The sequence below is a fragment of the Oreochromis niloticus genome, linkage group LG15, assembly GCF_001858045.2.
Source record: "Oreochromis niloticus isolate F11D_XX linkage group LG15, O_niloticus_UMD_NMBU, whole genome shotgun sequence".
Taxonomy (NCBI): Eukaryota; Metazoa; Chordata; class Actinopteri; order Cichliformes; family Cichlidae; genus Oreochromis; species Oreochromis niloticus.
The window spans coordinates 11,692,358-11,708,043 of NC_031980.2; the positions used below are offsets into that span (position 1 = coordinate 11,692,358).

Below are 15,686 nucleotides of genomic sequence, written 5' to 3' on the forward strand. Positions count from 1 at the left end.
TAAAGAAAAAAAAATCTATGTACATGTGGTTTCATTCAAAATAGATATAAACATGATGTAAGACAAAAAAAGAAAAACAATTACTGGATTTCACACATTGTGGGGAGTGTGTGAAGGTTAAAGGAGGAAGGGGGAGAAGTGGATGACAGCAGGGAAATAAGGTTACTTATCAGAAATAGAGGTATGAAAAACATGGCAAAAAACACATTGTCCTCATGTAGCATCTTAATGCACTGAAACACGCATTAAAGTCAGGCACAGATACTCTTGAGCTTTAACGGTGTGATGAGGGCATGAAAGGGTAACACAGTGGGGATAGCACGGGTGTAAAAGAAGCACTTTTTCTGCTGTGACAGACAAAATCTGGCATGCGGTATAAAGAGGAGGAGGGGCGGAGGGGAGTTACTGCCTTTTCCTCCTCTCCTCTGACTCCTTTTTTTCATTCTGTCTGTGCACTCTTCTTTCTGCAGCGCTTTAATGCAGGACAGGTGCAAAGAGCGCACAGGCCAAGTCTATTACAGACTAAACAGCCAAACGAATAAGGAAAGGTGGTGTTTTGCCAATCAGCAGTCAACGCCAATTAGCTGCCAAAGCATTTCCAAAAGGCTGACCTCACTTAGATTGTCTGCCAATAAATCTACAGAGAAGCAGCAAATAAAGGAGATCATTTGCGCTACGGTAGAAGTTTACACTTGTACGTGAATGCGTTGAATATGCATGGCTGTGTGCGTGCATGCTCTTTTGTATGCACTGTTGTTCTTTTGAAAAGGCACTGCACGGTGCGTTCACAAACAAGTGGTGCTCATTGAACACGGGCTCACTTGAGGGTTTAAAGCAGGCAATTAGAGCTCAGTAAAGAGACTAAAGTGGATATCAGTGTGAAGAAAAAGACCTTCCAAACATTTTTAATTTCCCTAAAAAATTACACTCGGCGTTGCATAAAATTAAACCGGGGAAGGACACAAACACAGTGAACAAGTGGAAGTGAGGGAAGACGGTTAGATGTCGCTTAGCAACTGGTGACTCTGTTGTTGTCCGTCACCTTTCACCTTCACCTGGCTGATACGGACGTCAGACCTCTGTGTGATGGCCACAAGCACACACACACAGACACACAACAGACACACACACACACACACACACACACACACACACACACACACACACAAAAAAGCTTATAAAACATAGCCCTGGCTTTTGAGCTATAATTAAGGAGAACTTTCCTTTCCGCTCTTGTTATTGTGTTATGGAACAGCTGTTTTTAAGACTGTTATATGGAATGATGTGTGACGTCAACATCTAATTATGAGGACAGGTTTAATTGAATCATTAAAATGACACATTTTTATATAATATGCCAGATAAAAAATATGGTAGGTATGTGCAGAATCACATACTTGTACAGTTTTGATAATAAATAGCAGATAACTTGTTTATATGTTATGTTGCACGTTGCGTCATAAGAAACTATTTATAGCTTTAAAAAATTAGAATAATCACTTGATCATCTGTATTAATCACAGCCTTTTAATAAAAACTGTCTAAAGGATAAGGTTGGCTAGGTTGTTGACTAATAGCTAATAAAGCTTCTCTTTCTCCAATGCCTCAATCAATTATGGAGTACCTCAGGATTTGATTTTAGGTCCCTTTTAGCATTATGTGTTTGCTAGGCTTTATTTTTCACAAGTACAATGCATCTTTCAAATGATAATCCAATGTCACACAAATATTTTAGGATGTGTAATTCTACTGAAAAAACTGTCTTCATCTAAATGACTCAAAGACAGGTGTGATTATTTTAGCTAGCCATTTATGACCATTAGCACTAAACCTTTAAGCCCATAGCAAATATCTTGGTATCACCTTTGACCTTGCACTTAAACCTAAATCGAATTAATTCGGTTCCGTTCTCTATAAACAGATAACTGCAGAAGAAAGTGCAGACTCTTTAGGCAAAACACAATTTCTTTAATACTGGAAATGTCCTGTTTTTACTCAGCGTACTCATACATGCATGCCTCCACTGCAGAACGTAGTTCTAAAGTTCAAGAGCTCAAAAAGTGTGGTCATTTCTATCAAAAGACTCGGATCAGATGATTAGAGAGACCAACTGCTTGAATAAGGTCTCACCAGGTCTAGGGTTAGGGTTATGTAGGGCTATGTACACAGGGAGCTGTCCATAAAGGCAAACTAGGCAGACAGACACAGCTAAGTGCATCCCTTCTCTCACTCATATAAAGAGTGTTACAAACAGTTTATTCTCCTCGAGGATGGATTTTTGACCCTTTACTGCACCAGCCCTCATCTCATCATGCAGCAGTTGCAGAATCCCGCAGTGAGACTAACTGGTAGCAGATAATGAAAACACATTACACCAGTACTAAAATCCCTGCACTGGCCACCTGTCAGATTGATTTTCAGAACCTAATGTCCTCTACCCAAGCAGTAGGTCTCAGATCCCCAAAACAACTGCTTTTAACTGTTCCACGATCAAAGTGGGTCAAGGTGAGTATGCCTTTGCATTGGCCTTTGTTTGCACTTATTGCTTTTAGCATATTACATTTAAACAAATGAAATTCTTTTTTTTTCAGTTTCCTCAACATATTTCGATTATTTCCTGTTTATTTATTTGTCTTATGCTATTTTTTTTTTTGCTTTTGCCTTAAAATGTGTATAGCATATTGGTCAATAGAGGTTGATTTGAACATCCTAGCTGAAAAAAACCCTCCAAAAACATTTTTTTTGATCAGATAACTTTTAAACACATTGTTACCACCTTTCCATTTCAGGTATACACAAAAGAAAGAAGTGAAACAAAACAAAATAACAAAAATCCAGTAAAGATTGTCTCTAGTTTGTTCCTGTGACATTAATATTTCAGTCCTCACCCTGTCATTGATGTGTAAACATGGTCCATTTCTCTCACCACCGTTCCTGTCTGATCCTATGAATCGGTTACTCCATAACATATATTTCACTCACTATTTACAGCCATTCATCTTGTTATAGTGGGTCTGGGTTGTACCATCTCTCCAGGATGGCTTTTTTACAGGCTGCTAACAAGATTTTAAACAAACATCTGTCTTCTCTCAACACAATATTTCCTGCTATATCACCTAAATGCAACACCAGAGATGATCCTGTATATATTGCAACCCATAATTTTAACAATAAATAAATGAACACTCTCCCAAAACTGCACAATGCCAGGGCAGAGCCAAAAGACATGAGAATGGTTTACATTTACCGCATCACATTGTCTTCAATAAGGCTTTGTTAGAGAAAACTAGAAATTTACGTCTAATATTGGGGGTGACAGAGAATCTTATTCAACCCTTCCAACAGTTTTCTCTCGAGCTACCATTTATCAGCCATTTATCTTGAGAAATATACACACCTAGTTCTTTTTTTCCCATTTCTGTTTAACATAATGTGCTGTATTTCCTTTCCTCTGTTGGTACCATGCAGATATTACTCTATTTTTCTTTAAATTGTAGATTCCTACTATGGTTGGAGAATGGTTGCATAATGTAAAATTCTGTTCCATCTCCTGAAAACTCATAAAATTCCCATCTTTTGTTATAATAACAGTACTGTACACAGTGCTGTTATTCCATTTGGTATCCGTTGTTTCTCATCTCTGGTCCAAAGTATCTCCAGGTTCTTCCTCTAATTTATATTTTTGTTCTATATTAAACCACAGTTTTCATATAATCTGTGTGATAACGTCTCTACTTTTGAGAAAACCTTTTACTTCATCTCCATCTCCAGTGAGACTCTGAATTTCCTTTCCTTGAGCATTTGTTTGGATAACTTTGTTGGCTTTTAGGTTGGGAAGTTCAAGTTGGCGCCATTTCTATCTACATTTGAAAAAAGCAGCTTTTGGCCTCATCACACAGACTTAAAGCAAAAGACATCATGAATAAACTGTAGTTAATCAGTCAGTGTTTCGTTTTACATCCACAAACACTCCAAGGCGTAATTCTCGCTCACCCACATCACATCACTACAGCAGAAATGTTCCTCTCACCTGTTGTGCTGTTTGATTAGCGCCGTGACCCGGTCTGACTGTGAGCCGAGGTCTCTGGAGTATCGCACCAGGTCATTCAGTTGGCCTTTCAACTTCTCCGCCATCGGCTCGGCGCTCTGCAAGCCCTCCAGTATATCCTAAACGGCACAAATCAGACACCAGCTCAGTGTGTGTGTGACAAGGAAACACAAGCACCCAACGGATCTGCATGACACCCTCCAATAAGTGCGCTCGCATTCCTATTCACACCCTGCCTCAGTCGTTTTCGCTCTTCTCACATTCAAACCGCGCACACAGACGCTCAAACACATACTCACAGTGCTGCCTGTACAAAAGCATTGCTGTTCCTGGCGGAGTGTGGCAGGAAGGAGCTGTGGATAACGGTCTCCAGCTCGCCTCAGCGTGCCTCACATTCTGCACTCACACAGTCATGAAATCCTGTCCCATGAAATATGTACAAGCTCCCTCTCTCTCGCTGTGTGACTCTCACTCACTCTCTGACGTATGACGATTAAAACAACCCTCCCTCCCTTCTCCTGTGGACTCGCTGCTCCCGTCTCCCTCTTCTCCTTTCCTTTCCTCCCTCCCTCCTCCTACGGCGGTTCTACTTCTTTCTCTACCCCACTCTCTCGCTCTCTCCTCTTTCTCTCTCCCTCCTCCCACTCCTTCCACTTATTCCCTCGCACACATTTTTCCTCCCGATGACTCTCTCACACTCTCTCCCAGTGGATTTCAGCTGTCAGCCCTCACAGATGTAGAATTGGTTCAAACGCACACAAACAAGCGCGTAACGAAAACAAGGCCGGACACAGGAAACAGGCTGGAGAAGGAGGAGAACGAGAAGCGGAGGAGGGGAAAGAGAAAAAATAAAAACTCCTCCTCTGTTCTTTGACAGCCCCAAATTGAGGAAAACCGGAGAAAGGCATGGCTGAAGAAGCCCGGAGGAGAAGTATAGGGAACGTGTTGGCACAGCCTTGACAATACAGAGAAATTGTCACACTGTAAACATCCTGTGGAGGTTAGAAACAGAGCAGCAGGGGAGGTGAGAAGCATAAGCATCTAAGAAAGAACCCCTGCAGCCAAGAAGGACATCTCAGCACACTTCAGTTCAACCAAGTCGGAGTATAGGCGGGAGAAACAATGAGGGAATGTTTGGGAGGGAGAGATAGTGGAAAATAATGGTTAAAAAAGACAAAGCAGGGAGGGGTAGAGGGGACAGCAGGGAAGACAGAATGAGCAAGAAACCAGGGGATGTGATGGGATTGTGGCTGTCACTCGTTCATCATTCCAGTAAAGCTGATTTACAAACTAATCTGTTTTTAGGATTTACAAATAGAATGGATAATTACTGACAGAGAAAGCATGGCTAATTGCAGAGGGTCTGTGTGTGTCTGTGTGTGTACTTTGTATTAAACAATGCTAATCATAGGACGGCAGCATAGCCGCTGTCAGCTTTCACCCACCCCAGCGAGTTTTTATTATTGATGCTGTTTTTTTAAATGCACCATTGTGAGGAAATGAACAGAGAATAATTCAGGCTTTCTCTTGTCATTATATTTATTTAAATTCTATAGTACCTTAGCCAGCTGCCATCCCTCCACGGCCTCCTCGCCGTTACTCTGCCCTTCAGCTTTAACCAGCTCCTGGCTCCACCCCCTCAGACGTCCATCAAACACTTTTAACTCTTCCTCCAACTGGGCGGTCAGACGGTTATATTCCTCTTCGGAAGCCGCGGCAGCGCACAGGGCCCCCTCCAAGCTATCCCGGGCCCTCAGAGCGGCCCCTTCCCATTGCTCCAGAGCGTGGGACAGCGCCCCCAGCTGTCGATCCATGGCCTCGCAGCCTCCCGCTGCCGTGTGCTCCGCTGTGGACGCTGCGCTGCGACGTACCCGGCTGAGGCGGTCGCGGCCCTCCAGAAGTCGACACTCCACGCGCTCCTGGAGAGATAAAGAGGGTAGGTAGGTAAGAGACAAAGTTGCTACGGAAACTGTGGCTAAGGAAACCGCAATCTCTGACTGTGCTGGTGTCTATTTAAAGCTGCTGTACAGTGTTTTCATCAGATGTCCCCTGCTTCATCACCTTACATGCTTAAATCTACTTCTTTGATTCTGTCAGTGCACCAGTTATTCTGATTTGCTGTATTTTTAATTTCCATATCAGTAATATCGCTCTGTTAGTGATTTTTTTCCCTCTCCTTCCCTCTTCACCTCTTACTCTCTAAGGGGAAGCCAGGCAGATGATGTGAATAACACTTGAGTGTGATGCGATAGCAGTGAGCTGATAGAGGGATTAAAAAGGGAGAAGACGACTATGAAGATCAACCTTGACACTAAATAAAAAATGAAAACTAGCTTGTGTACACGACACATCATATCTCCTCTTCTACTGTAATGTTTCACACAGCATAGTTCTGCCAACACACATTTATAATGTGATAATTAGTACCCATGTGTAAAATTTAAATGCAAATCAATTTTCCCTCACATATTTTCTCTCCTCTGTAATCACAGAATTATCGAGCAGGGAAAGATTTAGGCATTAAATTCATTGCTCCTTTTCTTTTTTCCTTTTACACACGACCATAAACCACATTATACTGCATTGGCAGTAAAATGCATCATGAGAGATTGAGATATTTGGCTCTGATATGGGAACAAGCTGAGAACCAATTCCAATTCCCCGCATAATTTGCTCTCCTTCATAGTGAGAATGTATTCATCAAATGGGTTCAGATAATTCAGCAATCAGTTATCTTCGCAAAAACTGGGCGTGGATTAAAAAAACAAAACAAAACAAAGAACAGCACACACATTTCAAGCATGCAGAAGAGCCAAAGACAAAGTATTCTTAAATAAGTTAAACATCGCTTCCACACAAGAGTCGCTGATACTGCACTGAGAATCATTATGTCTATATTGGGTTTAAAGAGTTAATCCTTCTTTAATAGATGTGTAATTAGTGCCTGTTACACATCAACTATCCCAACAAATTCCTACAAGATGTCCAGCCAAGTTATTATTCTCAAAAAATGTAAGTTTATAACTAAAAGACGATAAAGCCAACAGGTACCGTGTGCTGTTAACATGGAGTGGCTCAAGAGATTTCAGATTATGTCAAATAAATTTTAGATTGTTTAGCTGATACTGTTTTAGCATCCGTGCACTTGTGTCTTCTCTACAGTTTTATCACTTGCAGGTTGCAGGCTGAAATAATCTGCAACCCTTTATGATTTGTCCCTGAAAAAGGGCCGTAGGCACAGAATGGAAATGCTTGAGGTGACCAACAAATGTTTGTCTTCCTTACCCTAACTTCTGACAGTTTCTTTTTGATGGATGTGGAGTCTCCGGATGTGTCAGACCAGTGCTGTAGCTCCTCCCCTGCAGTCATTAGCCAATCAGTGAGCTCTCTAACGGCCTCCAGGTAGTCCTGGTGCTCCAACACCACTGCCTGCGCCAGACGTACTCTCTCCTATAGAATAAACACAAAAAATGTACGCGTTATATTACCGAAAGCCTTGATCAAGCTGAAAGAGGTTGAAGATCATTCACAATGTAAATTAATAAATAAAGGCAGATGCTTTGTACCTCCACCAAAGCTGTGAGGTTGTCAAACTGCACCTGCAGCTGGGTGCGAGCACCATGGTTAAAGCTGGCATCACCAGTCTTCTTGAAGAGTTCTCTGGCTTTTTCCTCCAGCGTGGACAGCGCCATCTGGTGGTCTTCTAGATCAGCCAGCAGAGCACGGAGTCTCTCCAGCTGTGAGGCTTTTTCTCTAGGTCCTGGCTGAGGGGTGAGAGGGGCACACACCTCCCGCTCCACAACCTCCATCCAGCAGCGCAGTTGGGCGGCACTCTCAAGGTATCCTCCCCACTGAGACACAGTCCACTCTAATCGACTGGAAACAGAACAGTAGATCTCTCATTAATCTTACACTTTTAAATATGGTGTAAAAAAAAAGAAAAGAAAAGAAAAAAAAGCACATGAAATCTTTTACAACTGCATGTATAGACTGCTTAATTTAAATCTTGGCACATACAAATCTTTTTACACCTTTTTACTCTCCTGTACATTTGCAGCATTGCAGAAGAAGCATAAACTGGCAGTAATACTGGCTTAAAGCCTTTCTCCCCTTTTATCAGGAGGTTCAAAACACACAAGGACACAGACACACACCCATAATTTTCCTTGCCATCTGTTACCCCTGCCTGTGCAAATAGCGCCAATATCCACATACTCACACACACCTCTAATTCACCTGCTACCCCTCGCCTCCTGTTATCCCTCTCCCCTTTCAACACAAACACACCGCATGTGTGACCCACTGTTTGCCATCCACCATTTAGTCCCTAATGGGATCAATTTTTTTTCTAGGAGGGGCCATAATTGGTCAATTACACACACACACACAAACTGATGCACGTGCATGCCGTCACGCACGCACACAAACACACCCGAGAGCACATACTAAGACACATCAGTCACAGTTGGAAAACGAGACACATTCTTCTCATTATTTATTTAACCTAATGGTAATTAACAGCACCGACACATCAATCTATGGTGATGAAAATAACCTGTTCCTAAGAGAGGATTTTTTGGGGGCAAACAGAAAAATCCCCTCTTAAATGTTCATGGGCAAATGTTTCAGTGGCAGAGAAATGGGGATTGACTGGCATTTATATTGAGCTCATCTAGTCTCACTGACCAGTCAAAGTGCTTTACAAGCCAAATTTACCCACACATCCATATAGTGCTTTTTGAATTTTAAGCACTTTATCTGCATCACATCCATGGCCAATTTAGAACCAGGTATTAGCCTAACATGCATATTTTTGCATACCTTCAGGAGTACCCAGAGGAAACCCACCCACACACAGAGAGAACATGCAAACTCCACACAGAAAAGCCCCGGTTAGGGTTCAAACGTGGAAACTTCTTGATGTTAGGTGACAGTGCTAACCAAAGTGCTTTATCCAAAAGCATACATGTATTGTATTGTGCTATCTACTGTACAATATAAAGCGCCTTGAGGCGACTTTTGTTGTGATTTGGCGCTATATAAATAAAATTGAATTGAATTGAATTGAATTGTATAACTGAATGCAAAAATAGTTAAAGGCAGGAATGCTTCTTTACTAATTAGATTATGATTTATAGTTTATAACAAATTGCAGGTGATAGTTAAAGTGAGTAGTTGTACCTGTGGCAACTCATGGCTGTCACAAGCAGTGTAGCCCACGCGTCCTCCAGTTCCTGCAGCTGAGAGCGAACCACTTCCTGTCCGGCGGCGCCATAGCTGCGCAGGGCGAGCTCACCTTTACCCATTGCCATATTTAACTTGACCTCACCCTCTCCCTTCAAAAGCAGGATATCCTGTGCAAACAGACATTCAGAGTAAAAAATAAAAAATAAAAAATATATAAATATATCTTGAGCAAACAGCCCCCTCTTGTGTTCACTGGAAAAACTATAGATTTTAATAAAGGTGAATTACTTAAATAAAGAATACATGCGGATGTAATCTTGTTGTCCTCTCACCTGCACTGTCTCCAGCCTTTGCTCTAACTGCTCTTTCGTCCCCATCGTGCTGTCGACTGTACCCAGTCGCTCCTGGATCTCCTCCAGCCAAGCCCAAACCCCCTGGAGAGTGTCTCCAAAAGCCTGGCTCTCCTGGCAGCCTCTGAGCCTCTCCCTGGCTGCCTTCAGTAGTGCCTGGTGCTCCATCTGTAGCTGGCCTGTTACTCTGACCTCTCCTCCTGACCCCCGGCCTGCCTCAGATAGAGCCTGGGCTTCCTGGCAGAGTCGCTCAATAGACTCCCTTAGAAAAGACAATGATATATTATTGTTCTGAATATTCAGTAGCTTATGCTGTGACATGTATAGCATATGGCCACAGACACCCTCATATACAAACCTTCTTTCTGTCAGTTCCTTATGGAGTTGCTCCATCCTCTCCAGCTCTTCTGTGGTGTCTGGGGCTCCTTGCTGGCTTTCTCCCCCAAGAACTGGCTCAGCCTTAAGGCTGAGATCCATCTGTTTCAGCCAGTATCTTATACCCTGCACGCAGTCGTCAAAACTATGGGAAAAGAGGGGAAGGAAGAGAAAAAAGAATTAATGAGAGCCATATTTCTATTTGATTCAAATTCATTTGTATAAAAGCAAGAAATAACCATAAGTGGGGGTGTTACTTTTTCAGAAGGCCAACGCTCTCCTCCAAGTCCAGCTTGCTCTGATAACAACCGTCCAGAAAGCTCCTCCACTCTCGCTGGCAGGCAGAGAGGTTCTCTTGAACCTGTGCTGCTCCAGCTTTAGGTAGGTGGAGCTGGAGTTTCCCAGCTTCTTTACAAACCTGAGAGAGGCGCTCCTCACCCTCTGAAATCCGCTGAAGTGATACCTGTGAACGTAGGATGTGTCTCTAAATAAAAAGCCGGGACTTTTTTGTGTGTTTTCATCCATTTAAACAACTCTAAGTCTTTATTATTTACAAGCCCAGTTTAAACTTATGACTTATACTAACAAATTACGTGGAAGGTACAGATATATGTTTCTAAAAATATAAACTGTTTATACTGTAGCATGCTCATATCAACAAGTCAACCTCCTTAGAACTTTTAAGTGGAATATGCACTTCATAGCCCTTAGATCTGCACAGAGAAAAAGAGCAACAAGTAACGTACCTTTAACCTTTGTAACTTGGCTCCTAGGAGGACAGCATCTCCTGACTGGTTAGAGCATTCTTTCAGCTCCAACTTCAGAATCGCTAGCCAGGATTTGAAGTCTTGGACAAGCTCTGATTGAGGGAACAGGAAGAAGAGATGAGTTAAAAGCCGAAGAAACATAGAGCGACAAGTCGAGGTAGCTGATGTGTTGCAGATTATGGAAGAAAAAACATTTTAAAGTGAAGAAACCTGAAGGATAAGTGTGAGAGCAGGCAGTGTGTTAAGGCAGATGGAAAGTGTGGGCGTGTCCACGCTATGGAGTGCTAGGTTGCCTTGGCAACAAGCCCAAAATGAGTCCCTCGAGAGCAGATGTGACGAGAGCGACATTACTCTCCGAGGCACAGGTGTGTGTCAGCGCAGTGAGAGTGCACCAGTGTACCTGACAGCATGTGTGTCAATGGAGTGTGGGCTGTAGTGGGCGGATTGAGTGCGCTCTGGGGAAAATGCAGGATAATCAACAGCAAATCTGTTGCACTACTAACACGAACAAATGGCTCTGCTTCGTGTAACAGTGCAATGTTTGATTGGGTGATTATGGCATTTTAAGTGTTATTAAAAATTTTAATTTGTCCTCATCAGGGAATAAGTTATAGCGGCTACTTACTATTACTGATAGATAAGATCGCTCGGTGCATCAGAATGAAGAAGAATTAAGCACCTTTTGTGAATTAGCTGATACATCATCAACGCCACAAACAAAATCCAAGCAAAACTGATGATCGCTTACCGTTGAAATGGAGCTGCAGACCGTCCTGCAGGTTTCCTCTGGTCTTGGCACAGCGTTGGGAAACGGTCTCGGTTCGTTTGGCAATGGAGGTGAGATCAGACGAGAGGCGTGACAGCTCCTCAGAGGGATGTGATCTGCACAGAGCAGTCAGGGCATCTCTAGCCGAGTCCATGTCTGCCCTCTGCTGCTGCACGACACTCTGCAGGTCCTGGAAATGGACCACAGTGAGAAATTGTGCAAATAATTCTGCACGTTTATGGCTATGTGCTCTGTATGTGTTGTACTGTGTCTATCCTGCAAATGTGTCCTAAGGCAACAGTCTCTTCTAGCAGAACGGATGCTGATCTGTTGCTGGTTTGACATCTGTCTTCCAGAAAAGCATCACTAATCAGGACAGGCGTTTTCCTTTAGGAATCAAAATTGTATGATGTAAACATTTCTTTCCTTCTTTACAGTACTACACCACCTATGGTGCTCAGATTTTTATTAGGGAAATACTTTTGAGGAGTTTCCTGCTAGAATAACAATGAATAGCACATTATGATTAGTTCCTCTAACTAATTAGGTAATAAGCTAGTTGTAGGTGTGTAAATAAAAAAAAACTTTGTTTTTTGTGAGTTTTTCTGTCTTACTGAAGGAACTGATAATGCCATACCTTAACAGTACCAATGTCTTCAGGGGAAGTAGTTTCGGTGAGGTCTGATAAGGAACCCTCGACTGCCTCCAGCCGCTCGGCCATCTGGGACATGAGGTCCTCCAGTCGCTCTTTCTGGAAACTGAAGTAGGTCAGAGTGTGCTTGGCCTGATTGTACACCTCCTCAGCATGGGCCATTTTCTTCCTCAGATCTGACTGCAGGACCTGGCGTGTGAAAATTAGTTTTAGTCACATTTAAACAACACAAGAGTATGTTTAATTATTGGTCCTGTATGGTTTCATAGATTTGATTTACGGTTTCATAGATTTGTGACTGTAAGTTCCTCCTGAGTAGAAGGTACAGATACTTTATTTGTCTTCAGCTCAGCTGAGAACGCTTATTTGTAAAGTTTAAGTCAATCAAGAGGCAATTTGGAGCAGAAAGTCTATGAATAGTCTATGCCAGGCGATCGTGGCTCAAGAGTTAGCAGTTTGCCTTGTAATCGGAAGGTTGCCGGTTCGAGCCCCGGCTTGAACAGTCTCGGTCGTTGTGTCCTTGGGCAAGACACTTCACCCGTTGCCTACTGGTGGTGGTCAGAGGGTGGCGCCAGTGTCTGGCAGCCTCGCCTCTGTCAGTGCGCCCCAGGGTGGCTGTGGCTACAATGTAGCTTGCAATCACCTGTGTGTGGATGACTGGTTGTGTAAAGCGCTTTGGGGTCCTTAAGGACTAGTAAAGCGCTATACAAATACAGGCCATTTACCATAAAGCATGAACCACATAAATCAGATGAAAGTAAATTACACAGGGATCAAGGACCATGGATATATCACTATTTTGTTTATTCAAAGCCCTGGCCCTATAAATGGGGAAAAAACTGATGCACTCTTCCAGGCAGCCAGCAACAGGGAGAATTAGTACTCCTGCAGAGGACTGAGGGAAGTGGAAGAGAGAGGCAGTATAGCATAGCAAATTAATTGGAAGAATAATGAAGATAAATGTGGCTTCTGCTGATGTGCTGTACTATGGTAAGGAGAGACGGCCACGAAAGAGCCCCCGAATAGAACGGTTATATATATAAACAAGAAAAAACTGGAAAAAAATTATTTTAACCAAAGGTGTCATTAGCTAAAAATAACTAGGCAAGCTAATAAATTGTGCTGTAATGTACATGGGTGTAAATATGCTGTTTACACCACTACAAAACATGTTCTAAACACACACAGCAGAGCTTGACTGACACACTAGTACTGCCCCTTGGCTACAGCAATTAAATGGCCCCTCCTTTTATCTGCCACGGCTGTCACCTAATCCTCCTGATGTGTCTCTGTCACATAATCCTGCCAGTTTATCTGCGTGTACATTAATGCACTGAGCTTCTGCACACCGTCTAACATTTACAACTGCTTAGCACTCTCAAATGTCCTTCTGAAGCTCTTAATGGTAACACAACAAGAGCACAACAGCAGTGGCAACAGGTGTGGGTGAGAGGAGGAGGGTTACTGGATGCAGGAAGACTGAACCAAGGCGTAAAAAAAAGGTCGTCAACACTCTCAGGATGTTTCAGTGTCTACTTATTCTATACGCAAAATCTGCACATGATCAGAGAAGAAGTCTGGGTTCCACATATTGTGGTTTTAATCTTTGATGAATAATACCTTGCATTATTTTTCTCTTCTCCTATACATTCACCTGCATTTGTAATGGGATTTCCTGCAGTCTGGCTCGAGCCTTCAAATCTGCCACTCTCTCCTCCAAAACATCCAGCATGTGCTCCCTCTTTTCAACCTCCTCCTATGAATCAAAGTGCAAGACAATGAAATAACATTCGCCGTCATCTGAGAGAACATTCATTTGCGCAGACTTTCACGCAGCGTACTCTGACCTGAAAGGTCGCAAGCTGGGCCTCTGTCTTCTCCTTGTCACTGAGACTGGCGACAGCGTCGGTTAGATCAGCGATGGATCCACTGGTCCACTGGTTGATGTCCTGCTCCGCGGCCTTGAGGTCATCCCAGAGTTTCACACAGTAGCCTAACCTTTCTGTATTGGTTTGTATTTTCTCTGCGATCTTAAAAGAGAAAAAGAGAGACCAGGAGACTATGTGAGGTATGTAAGAGAATAATACATCTCAATCAAGAGGAGAGGAAGGCCCACCTCCTTTGTGTTTGGCTTTCTCTCTGTAACAGGGGATGTATGCTTTACAGGCAGATGGAAGAAAATCGCTGCCTAATTAGTCTGACAGACGTGCAAGTGAGAAGCGAGAGAGAGAGACAGAGAAGCAGATAACCTGTCTAGACTTGTTTATTTCTCTGTCTCATTTTGACAGCTGAGCAGACAACAACAACTCAAAAGAGGAGAAAATGCAGATAAAAGAAAAGAAAAAGCAGAGAAAAAATATAATTGAAAAAAGTGACGGCGCAGGTGTTCAGCAGAGATGAATGTTTTTTTTATACTCACACAGATTTGTTCATACCCTTCATAGTTATCATTGTACTTCAGGCCCAGACTCGGGGAAAACACCATTTATAGTTTATGGATTTTTTTCAGTTTTTTATTTAGATGTGGAAAATTCTGGGAAACTTTTTAATGTTACAAAAATATTTCACTTCAAAACACCTGAATAACAGAAAGTCAGTATTGTGCATTTATCTTTACTAAAGACCGCCAGCCACTCACCGCCAGCCACTGCTCTCTAAGTGTTTCCGTGTCTCTCCAGATGGAGGACATTTCACAGTTGGGAACCTTCTCCAGCTCCCTCTGCAGGTCCTCGACCGTCCTGATGAGCTGGTCCATGTCTTCCTGCTTTTCTCTCAGCTCATCTTTTATGGCTTTATGCTGAAGAGAACACAGCAAGGGAAATGGCAACAGGAGGGAGAGATACTGTTCAATGTGGAGGTAAGACAGTGGGTTTCTGAGATTTGGTTTGCTAAATAAATATGAGACAAGTTTCTTTTTCCTCCATCTCCTGTTTTTTTCTAATATACAATAAAAACAGTCAAACCACAGAGAAAGCTGTGAATCCTTAACTTTTCAGACTAATTTCCTTGATGAAAACAGATTATTACTCACTTAAAACTCATTGAATTACCAGAAAATGACACTAAAGCTGATTTTTCTTCTTAGCTCATAAAAACATTCTTACATAAGTTTTCATACGAAAAATAAATCATACTTGGATCTATGATATCCGGTTTTAACAGTAGTAGATATTTTAACTCATCATAGCAGGAAAAATCACAGTGAATAAACACTTTCGACCATCAAAAGTTCCAACAAGTCACAACAATGAAAAAAAATATTTGAGAGGAATGTATACTGTCCTTTTTGACTCCATAACAAGGCTCAGAATTAAAGTTACCAATTTGATTACTATATAAATTACTACTGTATAAATTCTTTAAAATGAACAGTAGGTTCATTTCATGTTAGCTCATCAAATCCCTCACACCAATCAACAGATCTTTCTCAAAAACTTGCTTTCAAACGCTTTTTCTAGTAGCCCTTTTTAAAAACCTACTTAAGCATGGCCCTCAATTGTTATTAAGTATCTGGTACTATGGCTCTATGAACATGAGGGTA

General features: G+C 42.3%; 1 protein-coding gene across 1 annotated transcript in view; it reads right to left on the minus strand.

Moving 5' to 3' along the window:
• The window catches only part of syne1a (spectrin repeat containing, nuclear envelope 1a), a 119,959-nt gene that overhangs the window by 69,183 nt on the left and 35,090 nt on the right, over positions 1-15,686 (minus strand). Inside the window, 14 exon segments of the mRNA XM_025898569.1 lie at positions 4,031-4,167; positions 5,608-5,967; positions 7,334-7,498; positions 7,615-7,924; positions 9,230-9,402; positions 9,568-9,847; positions 9,944-10,105; positions 10,218-10,423; positions 10,707-10,819; positions 11,476-11,683; positions 12,131-12,334; positions 13,800-13,901; positions 13,993-14,175; positions 14,784-14,942. Coding sequence (XP_025754354.1) covers positions 4,031-4,167; positions 5,608-5,967; positions 7,334-7,498; positions 7,615-7,924; positions 9,230-9,402; positions 9,568-9,847; positions 9,944-10,105; positions 10,218-10,423; positions 10,707-10,819; positions 11,476-11,683; positions 12,131-12,334; positions 13,800-13,901; positions 13,993-14,175; positions 14,784-14,942 — 2,762 coding nt within the window.